The 25,490-nt window shown below is 35.4% G+C and overlaps 1 protein-coding gene across 3 annotated transcripts in view; it reads right to left on the bottom strand.

The window, feature by feature from the left end:
* The window catches only part of wdfy3 (WD repeat and FYVE domain containing 3), a 152,285-nt gene that overhangs the window by 113,527 nt on the left and 13,268 nt on the right, over nt 1-25,490 (bottom strand). For all 3 annotated transcript variants that reach the window (XM_088910742.1, XM_088910743.1, XM_088910745.1), the window contains exons 2-3: nt 8,185-8,395; nt 693-816 (exon numbers count right to left, since the gene is read on the bottom strand). In XM_088910742.1, coding sequence (XP_088766868.1) covers nt 693-816; nt 8,185-8,364 — 304 coding nt within the window. In that variant the 5' untranslated portion in view covers nt 8,365-8,395. The remainder of the gene's footprint in view (nt 1-692; nt 817-8,184; nt 8,396-25,490) is intronic.

Genomic DNA, 25,490 nt, shown 5'->3' with positions numbered 1-25,490 from the left:
GGCTGCATCTATGGATACAGCCAACTATAGATGGGACTACAAGAATAAAAAATCTATATTTTACTCAAACCAGAAACCAATACTTATTGTCATGACATTACCAGAAGTCTTGTGCATTGTGTATAATCAGTGTACAGGTAGTGGACAAAAAATGGAAACAAATTTACACCAAACCAAACATGTAAACTCTCTTTACTCTCTCATTATATTGGTGCACTGTATCAAACTGGTGTTAAATTAAAAATACACTTCAAACAATGCAGCTATTTGATTGCATTTTTCTAAACAAATATCAAAACAAACTAATGCTCCAAACCCGACCAGTCATTTTCCAGGATGATTAATGCAAAAATAAAGAAGAATACAAATTATGCCTGTATAGAAGCTGTTTGGCCAATGACCAGGTTGTAAAATTATATAAGTCATTTCTGATCTTCCTTATAGAAACCAGAGGATGCAAACATGTTTTCTGTACAGCAAAACCAGAAAGGTAAATTAAATTATACCCTTGAGAAAGGAAAAATATATCGATAATAAAGTGCTATTCTGTAACCAAAAAGGTCAACATTTCATGACTATTACTAGACAAGGACCTACTAGACTAACTGACAGTAAATAAGAATCTTAATACAGTGTCAGATGGAAGCACTAATGTACATGTACCTTGTACTCTCCACGTGCACAACACATACCTGTTGATTTATTGGATGCTCTCCGTCTGATCTCTGTCACCATCAGCCGTGACACTTGAGTTGTGAACTGCAGCAGATCCGAAAATTTTTCAGTCATTGTACTCGGAGGAGCATTCCCAAAAACCTTTGTAACAGGGAAGAGAAAAATACAGCTAAGCTCAGAAAAACAGTATCATGAAATTACACCACTGCAAATTTCAAAGCACATTTTGATTTTCCAAGAAGTCATCATTTTCATATCGGCATCACTGTTAATAAGAAACACAACTTAACAGAAATTCAAAGTGTTAAGGGTAAACATATACCTCATTTGCGGACATCATTTATAAATATTTACAATGTTTAGTGGTGGATCTATGTGTTGTATGTGATTTAAGCATTAAGATTGTGAAACCTGTAAGCCTCTTTCACGCCTGCCAAAAGTATTCTAGTTAACATAAATGGTGTGTAAACTTTAAAATACAAACATATCATAAGAAATGTTAATGAAATCAAAGAAATTTTAATGAGATTTGTATCTGAAGATGTGGAGCAACCATAATCTGACCAATTTCACATAGAACATAAGTGTCTCACTGTTCCACTTGTGACTAATGACTATGCCAATTCCACATGACAATTGTTTTTAAAGATGCGAATGGATTTGGAAGAGAGCAATTACCCACATACCACAGCATCTTTTCCTACAACTATATTAATGTCACTATATTTGTAAAACTACACAGATCAGTGTGCTTTGTTTTAAGAAAAATTCAAATTTAATTAAAAAGGCTCACATACTGTACAGTACAATATTTCTAAGACATCTACTGTAATTTGCTAAGGCTACATACTTAAGATTTGTAAAGAAAATACCTTTTAGAAAAAAATCTCTGAACTGTCCACACAGCACATGCAAAACAGACATTTTATGTCAATTTCTGTCAATTGAATAACCTACAGATAATGAACACAATTTTTTCACCATGTTTTTAATGTTTGATGATTCCCCACACTAAAAATAAACTTCTTCTGTCTCACTCTTACTCCCACGTCTTTGGATTATATTTACAGCATTCTCTGTCAGCACTGTAAAAAGCCTTTGCAAACATGCAGCTCATTAAAAAAGTACAAATTTAAAAAATCTATGAATGTTTCATTTTTTTAACTCAAGTAGATGGTTTTCAGCACTTTAGAAATTCACTTTTGATGGCAGGTAACATCTGGTCCTTCTGGCAGGTTCGAAGTGAAACATGCCTGTTGTGAGCAGCTATAAGGAGATGAATGCTAGCCAACAACAGGGAGCACAGTGTCAGAATGAAACTGCAGGTGTTCTCTAGTGATGCACTGGCCACGACACAGCCAGCCACACAAACAAGCTCAGCTTTCTTTGTTAAGTTTCAAGGTACCAGTCCCAACTCATTAAGCCTCTAGTAAGGTCTAGTGAGGTGGATGGTGCAAACTGGTGGCGGTGGAAGGGGATCCCCATTACCTGTAAAGTGGAGTGTCCAGAAAAGCGCTATATAAGTGTAAGAAATTATTATAGTATTATTATTATTATTATTATTATTATTAATGCACTTAAGCAGTAACACAATAAATCCATTATTACAGTATTAGTTCTACTGCAATGTCATTTGTGTCTGTGATAAATAAATTATGTGATTAAATTAGCTTCAATATTCAAAATGTTTATTTTTCATATCTATATAAAAATATCCCATAACAGTACAAAATGTACTTGTACAACTGAGACCAATGGCAGTTCACAGTTCAACATTCTGGGATTGTAAATTTTCATAGATTTTTTTAAACCTCACAATCTTTTTTAATTTAATTTTAAATGCTGTAACAGATATTTGACTTATGAAATGCAGCATTTCAATAATTGTTTCTTCCTGTAATGCAATAATCTCTTGATCATATTTTTAAAAAATGGATGAAGAAAATTCAGCAAATTCATCAGAACACAAGAGAAAGCATAAGGGTTCTGTATATAAATTTTGCAGGTTTCAGTATGTGACAAACACAAAATCAGATTTTTAAACTGGGAAGCCAGTGTTAAGGGTCCAAGTTTTAAGGCCAATGTAAAGACATATTCTGATAGCTCTGAGTCACACTGTAGAACTGCCTCATACAGCGTTTAATGAAGTCCTAGTCCCAATAAGGCAGAACTCCATATATTTCTGACTGGTTCCTCACTGGCCATTTGACAGTACTTCTAAAGTTAACATTTAGTTCTTAAATAATTATGCATAATTACAAAAATATTAAAATATTAAAATATTTTCAGAACATGAGTTATGAATCAGCAGCTACAAACCCTTTCATATCTGCAGACCTCTTCTAAATAAGAAAAAACATTGTGTGGGTCACCACGTGCTTTTTTACAATTCATTATACATGAAAATGTAATGTAATAATAAGAGTAATGAGACACATGTAATCTGGACTCCATAAAACATTAATGATGTACCCTCCTTAACCTTTTCTCCAATCTAGCCCTTCAGAGCCATGTCCACCAATGGATCTTAAATTGTTTTGGAAACTATACAGAGTACATGCCTGGTTGAATCCTTGAATTCCAAAACATCACATTTTTACATCTTACTCAGTACGCAAAGTAGAAAGAAATATCAAAAGTATCAAAAATATCAAAATAAAAGCAGAAAGAAACTACAAACAATTTTCATTTTCTTTTTTCAAAAGTCAATTTTTCAAGTTGTAGCACTTGTATGAACCCAAACCTTTTCACAAGCATTGTCTGTGTCTTCTATTTTGTATAAAAATGTGAGACTGATAGAACAAAGAGAAATTCCAGGAATGTTGAAATCTCTTTGTTGCTTCATAATAAATACATAAGATTTTTAATATTTTGTGATTGAGCAAATTTTCACTTTTGCAATATAGTATTTTTACTCTAAAATGGCACATAAGCAGTTTGTGTTATTTAAATATTGTTATTTTTGACTACTGAAAGTCATCATGAACATTAACTTACAAAAAATGATTGTGCTGCTAGGATGGGATTTGAAATAAACTATTTTGAAGGAGAGGTTGTCTTGTTTCTTATGATCCATAGTTAGTGATGCCATGTTTTGATTTTGCTGCTAAAGCTGATTAAAATTACTGGTAGGACTATGTTATTTAACTATATGTTAATTATTAAGTCAGCACTAAGTCATAAATTTGTTTGTTTTAAAAAAAAATTTCACTGCTGTAAAAACAAATTTAATGGTTGTATTGAGAGGATATTGGAGATTATTTGCATGTGCAAAACTCTGTAAAAATTATATTTCTGACAATAAAAACGGTAATACTTAAATTATGTGAATTACTCATTGATTTAGCAATATATTTTGTTGAGTCATGGCTTTTCCCTTAATGGGTTCAAAATATCTGTGCATTATACTTACATGTAGCTAGCAAAGGATAATCAGTGAGGCAAAAGCACTTATTTAAATATATACAATTCAAAAGGGCATGAGTACCTTTCTTCACAAAAGTGGACCTAAGCAGAAGTAGTTGATAATGAACACTGACCATTTCTACCATAGTTTTTGCTAACAGTGCTACACAACAGAAAATTCAAATGTGTTGGTGTGTCAAAGCAGGAGTCAAAATTAGTAAAACAAATAATCAAAACTTCAAAAATAACCTTTGCAGTTGCACATATGGCCAATTTGCAAAAGACAATCCACCTCAAAGTGAATTCATACCTGATGAATGTGAGGTCTGAAAGCTTTGCAATGTCAGTGGATACATTCAATTGTAAAACCTAGAAGTGAATAGAATTTTTCATATTCTTCCTATCTGCCTTTATTAATGTTCTGGGCATTCTCTCCAGTTTTGCGTTGAATTGTTACGTCTTATGTCACAGCGAGATCGAACTTGATTGTAAAGCCATCTCGCCTAGCATGGTACTCACCTTTCCTGTTGCTGCTTGTAATCGTATATCTTTGTCAATTGCATGAGGTTTTACAGCCTTATTCCAGCCAGAGCATTATTTTCTGGGTTTCCTTGAATTCTCAGTTTGTTGTAAAAAAATTAAATGTTTTGTTTTTAAGTGCCAAAACAGATTAGTTGGTATTATTTAACAGCACTTCATAACACTGAATACACAGTGGCCACAGCTCATCTTCAGTGCCAGTCTACTCGAGTCCCTGTTCTAAGCACTTACTGTACAGTATTGCGTTATTTCCACAGTTTTGCTTACTTGTGTTGCAAAGTTTCAATGTTCCAATCAAAATACTGTGTTGAACATTGTGCTCATTGTCAGTTTTTTTCCCTTTGGGCATCACTATATTAATCCACCAATATATTCTTGGTACTTTGTGCTACAGTACGTTCACTACAACTGCCACTATATGCATGCATAAAATATACAATATATTTATGTCTCACAGTGTAACCACAAACAAAAGCAAAAATTAATCACAGTAGTAGTAATAATAATGGTATACATTCCTTGCGCCCATTGCTTGCAGGGTACTAGGACTATTGTAACCTCACAGACCACAAGGTTGAACAGACCAAAGGCTGGAAACTCCAATTATACAGGAAAAGATTAAAAGATTTTGGGTCAATTCAAGTATGGAATTGCTCCCCACAAGAGTCTATGTAAAATAAACACAATAGTTTGTGGCTATTAATTAATTGAGAAATATCTGTAAATGTATTTGCATGCTTGGATGCCTGAAAAACATGTCACTATTTGTGACTATTTTTTAATGTATACTTTGTAAGCAACAACTTCATCAACAAAGTTTCTGTCACAAAATTAATATGATAAAACCAAATTCTTCATTAACAGGAAAAAAAATACTATGAAACATAAGAAGCAAAAACAAATATGAACTACATTTTTATATGAACAAGTAATAGGTTTATTCCATGCTGAAAAAAAGCATGGAATGAAAAAAAGCATGGCCTCCACGGCCGAAACGTTGTGTTCTCTTTCTTCTTTTTTTCAGCATGGAATAAACCTATTACTTGTTCCTTTGCAGCCTACGCATGCTGACGCAGCTACCCACCTGAACTACATTTTTATATACCTAATAGAAACAGCCTAGTCTTAGGTAATGTACTGTAGTCAAGAGTATATTAAAGAGTTTGTAATGCTAGATTCTACCTGAAGTAACACAGGCAAAACACACAAATTCCAATTAAAAGGCCAGTATCATGTCTGCACTATTACTACAAACTATATTACACATAAATGAAAAAGGGATTACTTTGTTACTTATCTCTTTAAATGTATGCAGAAGATTACAGAGAGGACAGATATTGTACACATAAAACATTTTGTATTATTTTTACTGACTAGTAGGTCTATTCATGGAAGTCAATTATCTCCTAGTAAAATATTCAAATACTGTGTGAACTCCGTCCACCAAACCCTCACACTTGTAGGAGTACACAGAGAGCAACTGTTTAAAAAAAAGTTGATGTAAAGTACCAAGCTTTTACTTACCTTCTGAAACATTAATGTTTTTGAGTATTTTGAATGTGACCAAATACATGTATTTAATATACACTGCAGGAAGCAACTTAGACATATTTGTTACAGATGGACCACAGGAAAGGACAATAACAATAATTCATATTCTTCACTTTAATCCTGATTAATATGTTCAAAATTGACAAAATTAACACAAATGACTACTTCTAATACTGATACCAAAATAAGAAGCGTAGTATATTACAGGACTAAACTAAAACAGGAGACATTTTCACACAAAGCCAATAAGATCTACTTCCACAAAGTGGAAACATCTCTGACTGCTAAGAGCTCTCAATCTGACACCAACATCAGCAAGTCCAAAAAACAACCTAGATTGGTACCTGTCTTAACCAACTTAAAAAACTGCTGCTTCTAACTCACACTTCACAAATTGCTGTGGTCATTTTCCTCAAGAACATTGTGTTATTAATAACTTGGTAAAATACAACCTTTCACACAAATTGCTCTTATTAAAAGACTGGCCAATTAAGTCCAAATAAGGCAGATTTTTCTAGTGACTACACGGTTAATATATGGGAGCCCTACAAAAATCACTTAACTAAATTTAAACTACCATTGTTTTTGGAAGTGATCAACCTGACACTTAGCATTTCATCCAGTTTAATTACATCCACTTTCAATGCATTCAGTCCTATTTCAGAACTGCACCTTAGAGGCTGCAGAGATACTTTAGAAGTTAACTGGGTCATCACCTTGTTGGCGAAACACACGCCATAAGGCAAGGTGTTCATCTTCAAACACTGGTTGGCAAAATTACTCCAAATTTGGTAGCTATCATTCTAGCTTCAACTCAGATGGCCACATTTTTGATGGATGGATGACCATTTTTTTCATTAATGCATATTCCATACAGCACCTTTCATCAGAACAAAAACTATTTGGCCAATTACTTTCAGTCTGACAGTAATCATTTCAATGAAAATACAATTAAACCGTCAAAATGGTGTTCCTTCTTATTCCAAAAGTGTGGCCTGTCCACCATTTTTTTTTGTGAACTTCAAACTACCAGTATCTTAGGAACTGTAACTGGTTCACTTGAAACATGTTTCATCACACTTAAACCTGCTTCAGAGTTAAAAAGTGACATTATACTCAAAGGTCAAACTTACTTGATGAAACACCATACTACTAACTGCTCTTCTTCAAAGAAGTAAATCAGTGGAAATGTTCTTGGAAACCTTTGATATTGCTTGATTTTTCAAGGTTTCTTAGTTATGCTCCCATCTTGCCATCCCTAAAAATATAACTATCCCATGTTAAAAAAATAAACTGGAAATAGTGCTTAAGCAGTATTAGTCTCACGTGGTTAATGGCTGTTCAAAACATACTCATTTAATGAAAGATGACCTGGAAAGGTAAACAGATGAATATTGAACATGTCTGGAAAAATAAATATCCTTTACCCCTGTCATGTGGGTGTGTCTCTGTGCATTTGAATGTGAGCTGACTGAAAGAGATAATATGGAGATTGCGATTTAAAGTAGCATGTCCTTTCAAAAAGTGTCGAAAAAGATGACAGAAGCTCTTTTCTTTTACATTTGACATTTATCTTTTGTGTTTATACATTCTATCTGATGTGAAATCACCAGGAATTTAAAAGGAACCTCTGTGGCATACAGCGAGAATGAGTGATCACTATCCTCTATCATGCCTACCTGCCAGGACAAATAATTTTTACAAGTAACTATCAACTTGAAGAGCTCATTTGCCACTGGTGTCACTCCAAGCTTGTAGGAGCACAGTAGGTCCCAGGAACTGCTGTAATGTAGAAATCTGAGAGAAACCCAGCCATCTAATGCCCACTAAGAACCAGCAGCATGCAATAAATTGTGTGTGTGTTGCCAGTTAGAAATTGCCAATCACAGTCGGCTAATGAGATGGCATGGTCTTAAACCTGCTTCTCTTCCTATTTGCCATCAAGCACTGTTATGCTGAGAAGTAAAATGCTGGAGGTAATCAACTACTACCCCATCCCACCCCTTCATTCACCCTGTTGAAAACTGGAAGCATCATATAGAGCTTCTCTTCCTGTTCCTTCTGGGTCATGTGGCGTGGCGGGTGGCAGAGCTCTGAGAAGAGGCGACGCAAATGCATGAGTCCCAGGGCATTGTCCTGCGGGCTGCACTCCTCCTGCCGGGGACGCCCCATAATCCTCTTAACCATGTTCATTTTAAGAGGCTTCTTCAGACCAAAGCCAGCCCTGCAAGAAAGAAAGGAAGGAAGAGTCAGTAAATCCAAAAAGCTGGTCAGCAATGTCTGGCAAACAACAGCCCTAAGCAGTTAAACTCTGTTCATTTGGATGCTGCATCACATTACAGAAAAAACAGCCTTAAAACAACTGCCAGGCACAGCTCTTACCGTTTCACTAATTTTCTGTTATAACCTCTGGTCTTTATAGCCAAGAACGCTCTACATGACTATCTATAAATACATTAATTAACAACCAGTACTTGTGTTGCATAATGGAACGAAAGAATTACAGTAGATTTGCATTTTACGCTCAATTTGTGTATACAGTTAGTGGAGAAAAATAAATGAAAAATCAAATAATACGGGAAATTTCACAAATTCAAATTTGGTGCAATACACTTTGGGAACTAGTTACGCCATTGCTTTTTTTTATTGTGCTGCATTACCCTCAGTATGGATAATAAACCAAAAACAACTACGAAGGGTAAAGGCAAGTTAAGAAAAGTGCCTGATTCAGAGTTAAAAACTGAGATATTGAACACGTAAAATAGTGCGACTTTCATCAGCTGCACATACCTACCACAAACCTATCACTAGGTTTAGGTGAGTGTTCCCTGCATTTAATTATTAATACATTTTAGTTAATAATAATTGCTTACACTTATATAGTGCTTTTCTGGACACTCCACTCAAAGCGCTTTACAGGTAATGGGGACTCCTCTCTACCACCACCAATGTGCTGCATCCACCTGGATGATGCGACGGCAGCCATAGTGCGCCAGAATGCTTACCACACATCATCTATTAGTGGGGAGTTGAGCAGAGTAATGAAATCAATTCATAGATGGGGATTATTAGGAGGCCATGACTGCTAAGGCCCAATGGGAAATTTGGCCAAGACGCCAGGGTTATGCACCTACTCTTTTCAAAAAACGCCCTTGGATTTTTAATGAACACAGAGTCAGGACCTTGGTTTTATGTCTCATCCGAAGGACAGTGCCTGTTTACAGTATAGTGTCCCTGTCACTATACTGGGTCATTAGGACCCACATGGACCGCAAGGTGAGCACCCCCTGCTGGCCTTACTAACACTTCTTCCAGCAGCAACCTTAGTTTTTCCCAGGAGGCCTCCCATCCAGGTACTGACCAGGCTAACACCTGCTTAGCTTCAGTGGGTTGCCAGTTGTGAGTTGCAGGGCGATATGGCTGTTGCTCTATTTTATATAAAAACATACAGTACTTTATTTGCTGTATTACTGTTTTCATACTTTAAACTACATACATAGACATGTTTCAGGGAGGGGAATAGTCTAAGGGAGGATTTTGGGTATAAGTGCAACCGTGTAAAACACAGGTCTACTGTAATTAATAATTAATATTAATATTGTACTTTCAAATTCCTCATTACCATGTTTTAAACTACAACTTAAGAAAAAGGAACTGAGCCAGACATCAGACAGCAGTGATGAAAAGAATCTGCTCACAAGGAATAACACTGCATTTGTTTTTTATTTCTCTACATTAGAGTTGCATGTGTCCTTTAATGATCTCTTCTACAATACAACCATTCTGATCTACAGATATTTCATTTTAGGTTTAAAGTTTGTCCAATATCTTTTAAAATAATTTTATTAACAAAATTAATGAAAAATACACATTATAATCATTACATATATTTAAAAGTGGTATAAAAAATATTCATAATCAATCAGCATTTCTTTTTAATCAGGCAGGGAAACTTCTAGAATATTTTAAATACCCTCCCTATACTAATAAACTTTGCTAGGGTGGATATTTCAGGCTAAGAGAACTTTATGTCAGATTTTCTTAAATGAATGCACAATAACACTAAAATATCTTGACAATGCTATGCGCAGCTGCATCACAGCTTTCCCCTGAAGGTAAAACTATTTTTAACAGCTCCTTAGAATAGATTTTTTAAAGTCTATGGAACAAAAACATGTATTTTGGATATCAACACAACACTTATAATAATTGTCATTAAGGTTTCACTACATAACCAAATGTGAATTTAGAAAGAGCACATATTTTGCCTTTTTACTTCAGAAAACCAACACTGAATTTAATTTTGTGGCACCAAAAAAACAGGCAAAAGGTTAATGGAACACTGTGACTACCCATTTTATTATAGTGCATCGTTAACAAAAAAAATTAACTTTTAAAATTGGATTTTAGTTTATAATTGAACTTTAATCTAAGGCACAATATGAAGAGTGAAGATCACCACTGTCCATACTGTATATGTTGCAAAGGTGCCTCTAAAATGAAGCGGTACTTATTGTAAAACTTATTATACTGCCGAAGACTTCTCTTCTGAATGACAAAGCAGTTTAGATGCACTTTCGTTTCTGGCATAAACATATGACCTGTCTAACCACACCCACTCTGACAGTAATATGAAATAAGATGAAGAAAGAATTTCAGTGTAATTCTGTATTCCTCAGAAACGTTTAAGGAGCCTCAAAGGTAATACGAAATTGTATGTTACTGTAATTTCATCATTTTTAAAATGCAAGTTTTACAAGTCAATGTAGATAACTATAAGTAGATTAATTAATTTAATATACAGTAACCTACAGTGAGATTTTTAGTTATACAAACTATCCATTTAACTGTCTTAACACAAGCACAACAAGAAAAACCAACATTCTTGTTTGTGTTCTTTTGCAAAGATTGTACTTCAGAGAAATAAAAACAAATCAAAGATAATGCATAAATTACTCACTAAAAAATGTTTTGTAATGACACACATTTCCCAAAAGATACACTAGACCTTTATTCAGTCAGTGCATGTAAAACCAAATCAAATCAAGGTGGCTTAAGTCCTTGCAGCTTGGCAAGGGTTGCTGGCAGGCTAAGAGAGAGTAAGGGCAAAGGAGAGTGCAAAACCCATTGCCTAGTCCAGTATTGGCCCGGTGTTCTAACTTTAAATGGGACACCTTGAAGGAATGAGTAATGAAGGACTTTGTGCGACCTCTGCACGTCCACAAACCTGCCCACTAAACGTGAAGAGCCCAATAAGCTTCAAAAGAGTCCATTGCAGCTCTGGCATGCATCTGACATACAGGGTAGGGTACATACAGCAAGATGACAGAAGCACTTAAGTGTCACCACCATTCTCTCACCTTTCTGCTCCCAGGGAAGTGCTATGAGCAGTCCACCTCAGAGGACAAACATGCATGCAGGACCTTCTCCCACACAAAAGGTGATGTCATCACTTTGCAAACTTCTGACAAAGAGAACAACACCATTGGGCAGGGGATACAGCCCTTTGCAGCAGAGAGAAAGACTCATCCAAGGTTTATATGGAAGCAACAGAGTGCTGGTGGAGGCGGCAAATATCAATATTCAAACCAGAAATCCCCGTTTTGCTTTTTGATGCACTCAGAAAGCCAGATACAGTGACAACAGTCGGAGGAACTGCCTCACAGAGCACTCCAGCCCAAGGTAAAACAGACAAACATCACATGGGTCTGCCTATAATGCAGAGGTACTCCCTCAGACAACACCTTTACTTACTAAAAAGGGAGGGAGGAACAAGCAGTAGGGCCATACCATGTTGAAATCAGAAAGAAAAATTTTCAAGAGGCTCCTAATCCACAGATAAAACATAGGGAAGAGTACACATTTGGCAGTTTGGTCCATGCTTCAAACGGGAAACAGGAGCTGTCTGTGAGGTTCTATGTGGCCTCTGAGTTGCTCAGACTTGTAAGAGAGAGTGAGGCAAACAGCAGGGTAACCTGCAAAAAGGTTCAAGTCTTGCAACCCCCTAGAGCAAGAGCTCCTTGGAGTACTTCCATGTGCTCTTTTTTTATTTTATTCTTCACTTTTGCTAGTTGTTCCTTTAAAATATATCACAGACCCTGCAAGAAATTGATATCCCCCATGTTGATTCCTCCAGCTAGTCAATCAGCTTTCCAGCTTTCCGTTTCTCCTTAACTGGAAGCAGGGCTCAATAGACCCCTAGCTCAGCCACGTGTGTAGAATTCAAGCAATCAAATTCAAGGAAGAAGTCAAGATCTCAAACGATAAATCCAATTGTGTCAAAGGAATGACCTTAAGACCTAAGAACTTGAGAAATACAAAACCACTATAAAGCCTGAAACAGTATAAATGAAGATGCCTACATCATTCTTCTAGTGTACTGTTTCATGCTGTGGCAAGAAGCAGAAGTCCAAGTTAAGGCTCGTGAGACGGAAAATAAAATGATTCACTTGGTTTACTTACTGCATTCAGATTTATGGAACTCAAAGTTCCAGGATCTGCAATACTGAAAGCGATCACAGCATCTCTATCATGACCTATAGGAAGTCCCTGTCAGTGAACTTTGATTGTTTGAAGAAAGTGGCATTTTCACTACCACCTTAATTCAGGTCTTTGTTCCTCCCATAGCTGGTTAACAACTGAGCACTGAGAGGCTTGTGTACTGCTTAAAGTGTCAAGCTATGAACTTGTGTTTGGAAAACTCTACAAAGGAAAGCAAATGCAAGGATTATACTAAATGGTAGGAAGTGCATATTAATTTATTAATTTTAGATGTTCTTATATTTGAGTATTACATTTTTATTAATCACAATTAAAATCTGTAAAAACAAGTCCATGAGCTATAGTAACTTTTGGCACAACCCTTCTGAAAGGTTGCAGATCCCTGTGCTATATCCATGCAGTCTTGTATGAGAAGGTTGTAGATGAGTGACGTTGCAGAGTCCAAATGGACAGATTGTGATATACAAACTCAATAGAGGTCAGAAATGAGTGTATGTCCTAAAGAAATAATAACAGGATTTTGCATGAAAGGGCTATTTTTAATGTTGCTAGTAAAGGCTTTGTGCACAGCAACTATTAGCACAGTTATCCTCATTTTAATAGTCAAAGTAGCTACGGAATTACAGTGTTTGCGTATGTTTTTGAAGGTCTTCTGTAAGTATTTTAATGTATAATTTGACAGATAAAAACACAGGAAATGCCAAATCTAAGCTTTGTTACTTGTCCAATGTGTGAAAACATCTAACTACCCACAAGTCAAAATAGTATTTAGCAACTAGTAAAGCTGTAATTTCAACCTCTCAACTAAATATCTTCATTCAACCATAACGAAATAACATTTCTATAAACCTATACAATACATTTAACTGTTCCTTCGCAGTGTACATGTCCTGATGTCCACAAATGGGTCAGGGAAAGTCTTTTCCAGCCTTTTTTTTTTTGCACAATTGTTTGATTGACTGACTTACTACTTTAATACTGAATGAGGTTTTAAATATTTACACTTTTTGCAGAAATATTCTTCTTCAAGAAAGCGTTGCTTAGGGTGAAAACGGGTTATCTTTCTGTCCTCACTTTTTGGAGATCATCTTTTGATCTTTCTTCAGATCAACTAAAAACATGTAGAGCATTAAGAGTAACATTTACATTAACATTAAGAGTGTTCAGCACAAAATCTCTACAGTTGCCGAAATTTCCACACTATTTACTACAGATAATTGCTGGGCCTATGATTTTTCAAACATGCTTGACAGAACAATTATGAAATAAAAAAACAAAGCTCATCTGAAACTGTATTTAAGGTCAGTCTTTTTTGAAAATTAAATTCCACACCCTATATTTTGCCACTTGAAAGAATGGTATGTGTTGTCCATATGGTACTGACTGTGCATGTCGTACTACAGTCATTAGTATAATAATAATAATTGCTTACACTTACTGTACATAGTGCTTTTCTGGACACTCCACTCAAAGCGCTTTACAGGTAATGGGGACTCCCCTCCACCACCACCAATGTGTAGCACCCACCTGGATGATGCGATGGCAGCCAGAACGCTCACCACACATCAGCTATCAGTGGGGAGGAGAGCAGAGTGATGTAGCCAATTCATAGAGGGGGATTATTAGGAGGCCATGATTGGTAAGAGCCAATGGGAAATTTGGCCAGGACGCCGGGGTTACACCCCTACCACAGAGAGTCAGGACTTTTTTATGTCTCATCCGAAGGACGGCGCCTGTTTACAGTATAGTGTCCCTGTCACTATACTGGGGCATTAGGACCCACACAGACCACAGGGTGAGTGCCCCCTGCTGGCCCCACTAAGACCTCTTCCAGCAGAAACCTTAGTTTTCCCAGGAGGTCTCCTATCCAGGTACTGACCAGGCTCACACCTGCTAAGCTTCAGTGGGTTGCCAGTTGTGAGTTGCAGGGTGATAAGGCTGCTGGCCATACCAGTATCATCATACAATCAATAAAATAGCTTTTTCTACAAACTGACCATTATTTTTTATTATTGTATTTAAATTTAATGTTTCAACCAGTAATAATCTCTGATTTAAAACGATTCTCAACAAAATAACTGTTAAAATAGATTTAGTTTTCTCTCTCTTATAAATGCTGTTAAATAATGCATTTGGGCCAGTACTGAAAGTGCAGCAAATATTCTTAATGTGAAGAAATCCTGCCAGTTTTGTTGTGCCTTTTATGGTTTATGAAAAATATATCATCATATAGGTCTACAGCTATCTTGAGAATGTCTGTAAAACTCAGCACAGAGCTTATGACTTCACATTCTTGCCCTTGGGGGCCTTTCACTTATATCAAGAAAGAGAAATGTGAAAAGAAAATGTAAAAAATTAATAACCTGCTCAATGCTAATACTGTACTGTAAGTCTTATTGTATTGTCCATTATAAAGCCACTTCTTGTCTAGAATGGACAGGACATTTATCAACTTAGTCCATGTGTACTATACAGTCTTAGGTATATACAGTACAGCCTCACTTCAGGATATTTCCTATTGCACTGAAATGCACTAAAAGGAAGCACGCACACTAGAATTGCACACGGAAGCCAAGAGAACAAACAGAAAAGGCATGCTTGAATAGACCAGTATTTGTCAAAAGGGACACGTTCTTTCAGTTATTAAAGGCCTTACGAAACTGCACAGAACACTACATCTATACTTGAAATGGCAGTGGATTTAATGAGATACATAGCATTTTAGTAAATATAGAATTTACTAGAGCATTTTTTTTAATGGGTTGGGCTATGAAAATCAAACTTCTCACATTTTTGACAGTTAACTTTTTTACTTTGCTAAATTACTCTTACGCTTTGCTAAATTAGCCAAGTACACATTTAAAGAATTAAATCTGGCATTTCATTTAAGGTTTTGTCAGGGAAACCCTGGGTGTTGCTAAAGCTAAAATTGCGCATTCTTCTTAACACATCTTCACACTTGCTAGGAATCATCATCCACACCAAGAGAAAATTAAGAGCATGATTATAAAAAACAGGCTAATATAATGCAAACCCGTGTGAGGAACTGCAATTACTATGAATCTTCAGACATGCATACCAACAGTGCTCTTAATCTGAGCTGTAACAGTGCAGCCAATATATCTGAGTTTTCTGTACTTGTTAATCAGTAAGGTAGATTGTTGTGGGATATTCTGTCACTTTCCCTGCACAGCTGCAGTCAGATGGCAAAGACTGGCTGATTGAAGCTATCTCCTGTTGCTGGCGTTGGCGACTTAACCCTGCAAATGTTCTACTGGATGCTGGAATAGTGTTTTGTCATGCCACTGAAATCCTAGAACTATGTGGATTTTTACTGTTCTGTTTGAAGATAGATGCTTCCAGATTGGAAGGTGTTGTGCTAAGGAGAATCCTTCCCGTGTGATCATGCTTCTACTGTCCTCAACATTTAGTATCACACTCACCACTACATCTCCACATATGTTGTCTTCCACCAGATCTACCAAGAGCAAAATAATGTTCACTGGCAAATAATAGACTCCACCACTCTCTCTGCCACCATCTAAGACATTCAATGACTCATAGAAATTACGATTTTAGCTCTTCAGTGTCTACCCTGAATGGCATCAGAAAACACTGATCATTTTCATGCAGTCAGAAAGCTACTATCATCATCCTTATGTGTAGGTTATTTCTTCCAAGAATTTATCATGCAGTAGTCATTGTAATCTGAAAAAGAGCACACAGATGTGATGGTCCTTGGTAAGAAATGATAACCCTATGGCTTTCAAGATGTGGCATGATGCTCACATTTGAGGAATGTCAAGATTCCATTCACACAGTGAGAACAGCTACAAACTGACCCTACTGTACATACTATTGAAACTGATCCACAAAGAGACACTATATTAATTAAGATTTAAAACACACACTGAGTAATTTACTTTCAGTTAAATTCTAAAAGTATGACTTTCAGTCTCATATAAAAATGTCCTCTAGGTTTACAAAAAATATGACTTCTTACATTAATTGCCAAACATATGTAACACTCCCACTGACTTTTCTACATTGATATCTTCACAGGCATAGATTGTGATGTAACCCATACCTAATCATGATTACACAGTATTTTGTAACAGTAGAAATACAGAAGCAATTTTGTAAATAGAAACATTTGTATTGTTAATTACAATTAGAAATAAAAAATTCTTAATCAATGCACTTGCAAACTTCTTCTGTAAAAGTGAGTCATACTCATTAATTCTTCATAACTACAGCTTCCATGTTCTTTAATTTGCTTACTTACCAATATTTTATAATTGAATTTTAGAAAACACTGCTTTTAATAGTATTTTATAAAAATTTTTTGGTGCAATGCATTTTAGTATATTAATTACTGCAAACTCTTCTGCAGAACAGAGAATAGCAAATTGTCTGTATTGCTTGTTAAATACAATGATGTGGTAAATTAGATGAGTACTGTAATTGTCAATAATGTAAGATTTACCACTAGAAGCTACTTACTGGGAACCCACTTTTCAATGATTATTAAACCTTACAGATTGCTGAATGACAAAACCCTTTTTTTGCTGAAGGCAATCTTTTCCAGCAGCATAATGAATCATGATATCATCATGATAGTTCACTTCAGTATAAAACTCTTTAGAAGATACAGATTTTTGCAGTGTTGCATAAGAAGGAAAAATCACTGTCATCACTGAAGATGATGATCAAATGGACATTTCTCTGCTCACACAGAACAAAGCTCCTGGCTTTCTTGTTAAAGGCATGCTTATCCCATAGTATTGTACATTTCAGAGCCTGTATCTATGATTCATTCAACCAGACCCAAAGAAAATTAAATTGTTGTTAATGCAATATTTAGTTTAACATCAAAACTGTACAGCAAATATATTCTAACTGACACATTAAGAGAACATTTTCTGGATTCTACATGATTCTACTATATAAGACTACATATAGTCCATCTTTAATTCAAATTCTGCATCTAGAACTTTTGAAAACCTCAACTAATAAAAGCACTTACTCAAGAGTGTAGACTGTGTCTTATACTATAAACCAGACACGAAGAATGAGTTTGGAATTTCCAAGTGCACAACTGGCAAAGCATCATAAGAGTTGTGTGGTGCTAAGTTGAACAGGAAACTCTGAAGTTTCCATGCCATGGTAAATCAAAGATACCACTAAGTATTTGATAGGCTCAGATAATATTAGTGAGAGGTACACCACCTCTTCAGGCAAAACTAACTTTCTTGTTGTATTGGTGTGACAGTGTGAAAATGGTGTTTACATTTTGAAACATAGAAAGTACGCATGGTCTACCTTCATCATTCCTATGCCGGTACTGTGTGAGCAACCTAGTGCAAAGATGAGTGGATTAACCCTTGATGATCCTAGAATTTGAGTAACAATAAAACTAAACAACTTTGAAATAAAAATCTGCAGATAACACACACAAAAAAAGAAAATGCAGCAACATTATACAATCTCTATATGGAACTGAAAGTAGTTTACCTTTCTGGGGAGGGAAAATAATCTATTGAAGAACAAAACACACCAGGTATAAAAGCCCTGTCTTAGGTATTACTTTGCCATGCCTTTTAGTGATAAAGTAGAATGCAAGTGAACATGATTTACAGTAGGTCCCTGCTCACATGTTCCACAACAATGTCTTCACATACCCCATCCCGACTACTCAACCTTTAATCAATGTATTTTAGATTTGACAGGTCCATCTATTTTTCTACTACTCTTATTTCAAATGTGAGATTAGAACTGAAAATTCAGTGTCATCCCTTCAGTGATGAAACAAGACATCATACTTTAATCATACAGTATCTCAATTCTCCACCTCCAGAATAAAGCACTAAAAAATTACTAAACCTGGAAGGATTTGTCTACAGTTGCACAGAAATGTCTGTCCTAAAAAGAATCAACCACATATCGTGAGTCCCATAGAAACAGACTGCAACTCTTCGGGAATGGAAAATGTGAAGCCAGCAGTGCTTGGCTGACTAAAAATGTAAACACCCCCTTCTAAGCATCCTGAAATACTGCATAAGTTGCAGTTTCTGTTCAAAGAGGCAGACACTGAAAGACACAATGTAACTCCTGGACTTACTTTAAGCTTTTTGTAATGCAATGTTAATACTGTAATAGGGTTCTGTACAGATTAATTCCATGCCTATTTAGTGTGCAACAAAATCCTATAATCACAAACCAAGTGAACAATATAATGTTATAATCTAACAAACCTGAATGCTGCACATAAAATGGTACTTTTCTCAAATTAAATGACTGTTCTCTTCTGAGCATTATCATCCTTTGGCAAAAAGGTCGATGTCCCTTAAGTCCTGCTATGATTATTATTTTGCCATCACAATTATGATTTTTTTTACCAAATAAAAAAATATAGGTCTCTCCTAGAGAACATTGTTGTAAGAAAACCAACACAGACATTAAAGCCTTCCTTTTCAAAATAAAAAAAAACTCTGGCCAGCTTAAAAAACAAACTCTTCAAATGCTGTATCTAAGTTTGTGTTATTTCAAGTAACAAAAAAACATTTTGAAACACTGCTGGTACAGTTAATTTTGGGGGGTCCCCTTTAACATCCTTAAAAAGGGAACATTAAGCACGGAATTATTTCCCATACGAAATAATGGAAATCAGGGTTAATGGGGTCTGCAAGGATATTAAATGTGACTAATATCTCACTGTATTTCACCAGTAATAAGAACCTGACAAAGTAAGTCTGCAATCGTATAAATTCATTTTTTGTGTATAAACAGGACATTCACATTTTCTTTGTGTGTACAAAATGACTACTGTAATAACCATTATGTTGAGCACTTAGATGCAATGTAACGCTGTTGGAAATGTTTTATAAATTGTTGTTCATTTTCAAATTCTAAATGAATGAGAAAAAGAGCTTGTGAAGCTTTTTTTTGTGTGTGAGAGAGAGCTTGCATTTAAGAGTGTAAGTGATAAACAACATTTTTAAACACTTAAGTTAAAAATAATTTTACCATGTAGTGTATCACATACATACAGTCCACACGAAGATGAAAGGACGTAAAGAAAACATAAAAATTATATAAACATTAATAAAATAATACAGACTCAATTTTTAGGGAATGAATTTATATCCTTTTTACGTACAATTGGATCATTTTTACGTTCACAATAACAAAAAGCCAATGGGATAAAAGAGGGGAGACAAAGCGAAATGACCTTAGGCAGAGACCTCTTATATTGTATTTTTTAGCTTCCATTGCATGAATCCTTTTATATGTCAGAACTTCAGCGACACTTACTGTATCATTAACCTGTATGCTCCTATGCCTTGCAAAAGGAGTGCCTATTTCTTTGTTTTTCCCATGCAGCCTATCTCTTGGCTGAGCATGCTGATCCTCCAGTAGCACAGGGAACAGTGGTAGGTGTATCTACCATATGTTTGAGTGGCTGTGCCTGACAACGCACACAGCAGGTCACAGCTTCCTGCACATGTTATTTTTGGGTGATAGTGTGCTGGAGAAAATCCCTGCACAATGGGAACTTCACAGCAGTTGTTCACTAGTTGACTTTTGACAAGCAAGCACAATGAATTAACACAAATATTTCATGAACAAGAAGAACGCTTAAAAAAATCAGTCAACTATAATAGCATGCTCTTAATTTTCCAATTTACAAAAGTAAGGTTAAGTGTGACATGTAACTACAATACTCCAAAAAACATCATAGTTTTCATTTGGTTAGCTCTAAAACAAAAACAGTCAAGCATTCTGCATATCAGATGGAGTCAAAATACAGTTCCCTCTTACACCAGTGGCAGAACACATAGGTTTGCCAGCAGCTGATGAAAATACAGGGTGCTTTATGTAAGTTATTGTTCTACCTCCTAATTAATTTTCTAAGAAAAGAAAAAATGCACTTCTAAGAAAAAGTGTTTCTTTTATTCCAAAATCAAGATTTATAAAATGAGGATCACAATGACATAAATTAAGGCATATGATATTTTGCTACTTTTTCCCAACAACAGAGTATTGTTGCTCTTTGATGTGACTGTCACTGAAACAGCACTTCTATTTATCAATAACATTTACAATGCTTTAGGTACAACATTTCTTGCTTGTGAGTCTCACTGCGACTGAAAAAAAACAAGCTTTTGAGTATGGGTGAAGACTTAGATACCCTTAAATCAGGCTTGGTTGCATTAATTTGCAAAATTTGTTCTTATGGAAAAAGCATTTTAGCGGTACAGAAACTGTAACAGTATAATCAGTACTGTAACCATATGCAAAAAAGATGTTTGAGAAGAAGACATTAAAATGTAAAAAGATAACACTTTAAAAGTTTTCACTGCACATTTCTCAAAGTAACAAAATATTAAAACCATCAAGAGCCTGATCTGATTTAAATAACATATAACATATCAAAAGCAACATTTTTACTATTAGACAAATACCAATTACAACATATAATAAAAAATTAAAATAAAATTTGTGTAATTTTAGATTTAAATATATCTTTAACCTCAAGCTCAAGCAGATTTGCTTAGACAAAAGTTCAAATATTGTGTGCTTACACAGAAAACAACTGCCAAACCCAGAATTGTGATGCACACAGAACCTAGATTACAACATTACATGATCCGAGATACCCTTGAATCGGGCCTGGTTGCATTAATTTGCAAACTGCAAACACTTATATATTTTAAATTTTAATTACAACATGCAATTATTTGAATAGAAAAAGATTATTTTTGCATTTGTATGATACACTTAAAATTCTAAGAGTACCATGAACCACAATGATAATATTAAAAAGGGTCACCTGAAGAAGACTCCACAGCCGAAACATTGCATTTTCTTTCTTCTCTTTTCATGCATGGAATAAACCTATTACTTGTTCCTTCGTACAATGATAATATACCAGCAATTAACACATTATTTCCTAAACCATACTAGATGCATATGAAGTATTAATTATTCTCTGTCAATTATGCAAAATGAGGGTCATGTAGTACATTGATGTTAAAAAAACTCTAAATTCATAGACAAAATATTATAATACAACAAAATTAATATATTTAAAAAAAACTGAATGTGTTACCATCTTGTAGGCAAATCTCATCAGATTTCAGAAGCAAAGCTAATACTGGGCCTCATCAGTAATGGGATGGGAGACCTCCAGAGCAATCTAGGGTGCTGCTACAAGTTGTGTTAGTGGACCAGTAGGAGGTACGCCCGATGAGACAATAAACTGTCTAAAATCGTTACTTTTAAAAAATGTAAGAATGTTTAGCCAGGACTACTGTAAATCCACTGTGGCCTTTTACAATCTGTCTTTCCTTAAATTGCCCCATAATACAACTGGTTAAGCAATTTCTCGCTACTCTGCCTTTGTTGTATAATGGGGCTGATTGTGCACAATGCCTGCCACGCATTGCCCAAATATGTGCTGCACTTCATTTGGTAAATAGTGCAAGTCCTAACCTTCTGTATAACTCTGTTGTGAGAGTGCTTATTTTGGTGCTTGCAGAATTTAAAAGAGAATCCAAGATTGTCAATATTCAAATGATAATGAACTGGAAAAATATTTATTTGTCATTAACATAAAAACAAGAAAATATGCAATATACTATTAATTGAAAGGCCTCTGCCATTAGATATCATTTGTACATTCTTTGCTACCCAAGTAAACTGGTCAAGACCATGTCATGAATTATTAAAAGTTAAGCTCAAAGCAGTTCATCTGACAAGTCTAAAAGAAAAATGCAGAATAAAATATTCATTATAACTAAATTCTTCATTCCAGACTGACGGGGTTCTAACTTTCCCAGATAGCGAACAATTGATTTGAAGATTTCAGTAAAATTGCTTTAGCATGTAGTTAAACTTTTTGCCCTGCAGTCTTTTTCTGTGCATTCCATAACAGTGTGCCAGATTTAATAACCTCTTGAAAAAGCAGCTCATAGTCATTTGTGACATGATCATTGGAAACTAAAACTTTATGCCATGCTTGGAATGGTTGGCAAAACTTCTTTAATGTACATTCACAGAAACACTGAAATAAGTCAACTCAAATTATACTGATGTATGTGCATCAGTCTCGGTGAAGTTTTTTTTTCTGGTTTTATAATAGAAAATGTCTTTGTGGCAGGAACTAGTTCAGGAAGCAGCAGAATAAAGGTAGGGAACACTGTTGATTAAGGAATGCAGCACACCTGGAACTTCTTACTGCATTTGAGTGGACCCCAGGTGAGCTGGTGGTTCCTGCATCAACCATGTTCCCTCCCACTTTTCTCCTGCTGCATGAACCAGTGCCTGCACAACTAAAGGCTTCGTATACCATCTACCCATTTTCACTTCCTCTAATTCAGGGTCATGAGGGTGCCAGGGCCTATCCCGGCAAGCGACGGGCGCAAAGCGGGATACACCCTGGACGTGACACCAGTCTGTCACAGGGCAGACATCCAGAACACAGGAAGAACCTTCAAACGCCAGGCAAATAACAGCAGCGTAGGTCTGGAATTGAACCCAGGTCACCAGCATTTTGTGGCAGCAGTGCTAAACACCGAGCCACCATGCTGCCCAGCTTCATATAATAAATCAATATTCAATACATTCGCTTGTCAAACTTTACAAATGATTCAACATGATTCTATTGTTTACCAAAAAATGTATTCTGAAAGGAAATTTTAAATGTGTTATAAATGCATTCAACACTTTGACATTATGGAAACTTCCTGAAAAGACTGAACTAAACCATCTAACATGGCAGACCATTCAGAGGACAAGAAAACAAACTCTTCATTAAACTCCATCTAGTCATAAGTAGATTGATCGGAATGCTGCTAATGTTGTTCATTGTTTATTGAGAATGTATGTTTTCTATTTGGCTGCATAACTAAATTGGTTGCATATGTAATAGAGGTCACAATGTCACTTCCCTTTAGGAAGAACAAGTGTTCATAACTTCTAAAATGTCAGGGACTTCTGTATATTTACAAATCACTTAATGTTACTTTACTTTACAGTTTTTTAGAAAACGTTCACATTATATTAAATGATCTTGGATTCTGATAAGTAAGAAAAGGTATTATATTAATATCCTTATTTTTTTCTGCCTGCCTGACAGTTGTAATTTTGCCATTTGTTTCATTCCAAGACCATGTCATGGTGAAAAGGCAGTTCATATACAGGTCACAAACCATTCCGCTTGAGATGTACTGTAAATCAAATGTTTGCTGTTAATCTGATATTACAGTAAGATGTAAAATTAATATAATTAGACTACCCTAAAATTGCTAAAATATATAACCAAGACACTATAATATGTTTTATATTACAATAAGATTCTGTGATTGACATGGATTTAAAAAGATTGTGTTAATGAGTGTTAATCTCTTAATGTAATGTGAACTTTTTATTTGTGTTAATTCAAAGTTATATTAAGGGTATCAAAATCCAAACTTACTATATTGTACTACCAAAATCTATCAATTTAACTCCTTTTATCAGGCAGCTAAGCTGTCCACGGTGACAAACCTTATTTTAAACAATTGATTCAGACCAACAAGATTAATACTTAACCCTTTTTAGATTACAAAATTACACCGATAATAATTTGACATACATAAGAATCAATACCAAAAAAAACTACTGCAACCAAATTTATTTCAAGCAGTCAGTGCCTGATATAAAGCTTTACCAAGTTAGCTGAAAAGACACCAAGGAACGTGACCTTAAAGTATTTAGAAGACAAGTAAACTGGACTTACGCATATCTCTATTTTAATTAAAGTATTTCAGTTAAAAAAATAAATAAATCTTCCCCATCTGTTCACATACACCCTCTTGGTGCATGAAATATTTACATTTTTTATATCCCCTTTCTGTTTCTTAGTTCGAGCTTTTTCAATACTGCTTTCCAGCAATACTGCTGGAACAGGTGAATAACAAATCAATAATGTCTCTCTCTTCTTCAATTTCTATTCAAAATAAAAGCAAGGCACACTTTGTATTTTGTCCTTAATTACATTGGAATTAAATGAATACATAAGCAAAAACAAATGATTTAAGACAAGAAAACTTAAGATAATCCTACAAAATTTACAGTATTATTGGAGCTTGATTAAGAAAACTTAGTCAATTTCGGTCACCATATTACAAAAAGCTAACATGAGGGTTAGAGTGATAAACCAGTTAAGGCGCTCACCTGAGTGCAGGTTGAGCTCTGTGATCACGAGATTGAACCATGTCACTAGCCGACTGTGACTGTGAATTTACCAAGCAATTTCCCAAGAGTGGGAGTAATCAGCCAGGCTTCTCTCAGCAACACCACAGAAATTTCAGCAACCTCTCATTTTCAATGCTGTCAATAAGGGACGTGCATGTCCCCGATGGGCACTGAATCTTAGGAAGAGGTCTGAGCTGTCTCAGTGACATGTTAAAAGACAGGTTGCCCAAAGGTGGGTGGACTAGAAGAGTTTACCTGTACTTTCTTATCCTCCCTTGTGTGTAGGCACATGGTTTGTAGCTGTGAGCCAAGACATGAAAAATAAAATTAGCTACTCCAAATCGGAGGAGTATAACAAAAATAACTGGTGATTCATATTTTTAAATGACTAAATAATAAAAGTAAGGTTCCACTGACAGGAAAAAGGTTTAATTTGAAGGAATTTTGGAGATAAAAAACTGGCCAACCTTTTTTTTTTATTGAGGCTGACACTCAGTGATCCTAAAGAAGGGACTGTGTAAGATTTTGTTATCAATAAGGTTCTAGCAATCAGCTTGTTTCTTTCTACTTACAAAATA

The sequence above is a fragment of the Atractosteus spatula genome, chromosome 3 (assembly GCF_055471065.1).
Source record: "Atractosteus spatula isolate fAtrSpa1 chromosome 3, fAtrSpa1.hap1, whole genome shotgun sequence".
In the NCBI taxonomy this organism is placed as follows: domain Eukaryota; kingdom Metazoa; phylum Chordata; class Actinopteri; order Semionotiformes; family Lepisosteidae; genus Atractosteus; species Atractosteus spatula.
The sequence above is the reverse complement of the archived record's forward strand: the minus strand, read 5'-3'. Positions and strand labels throughout refer to the sequence as shown.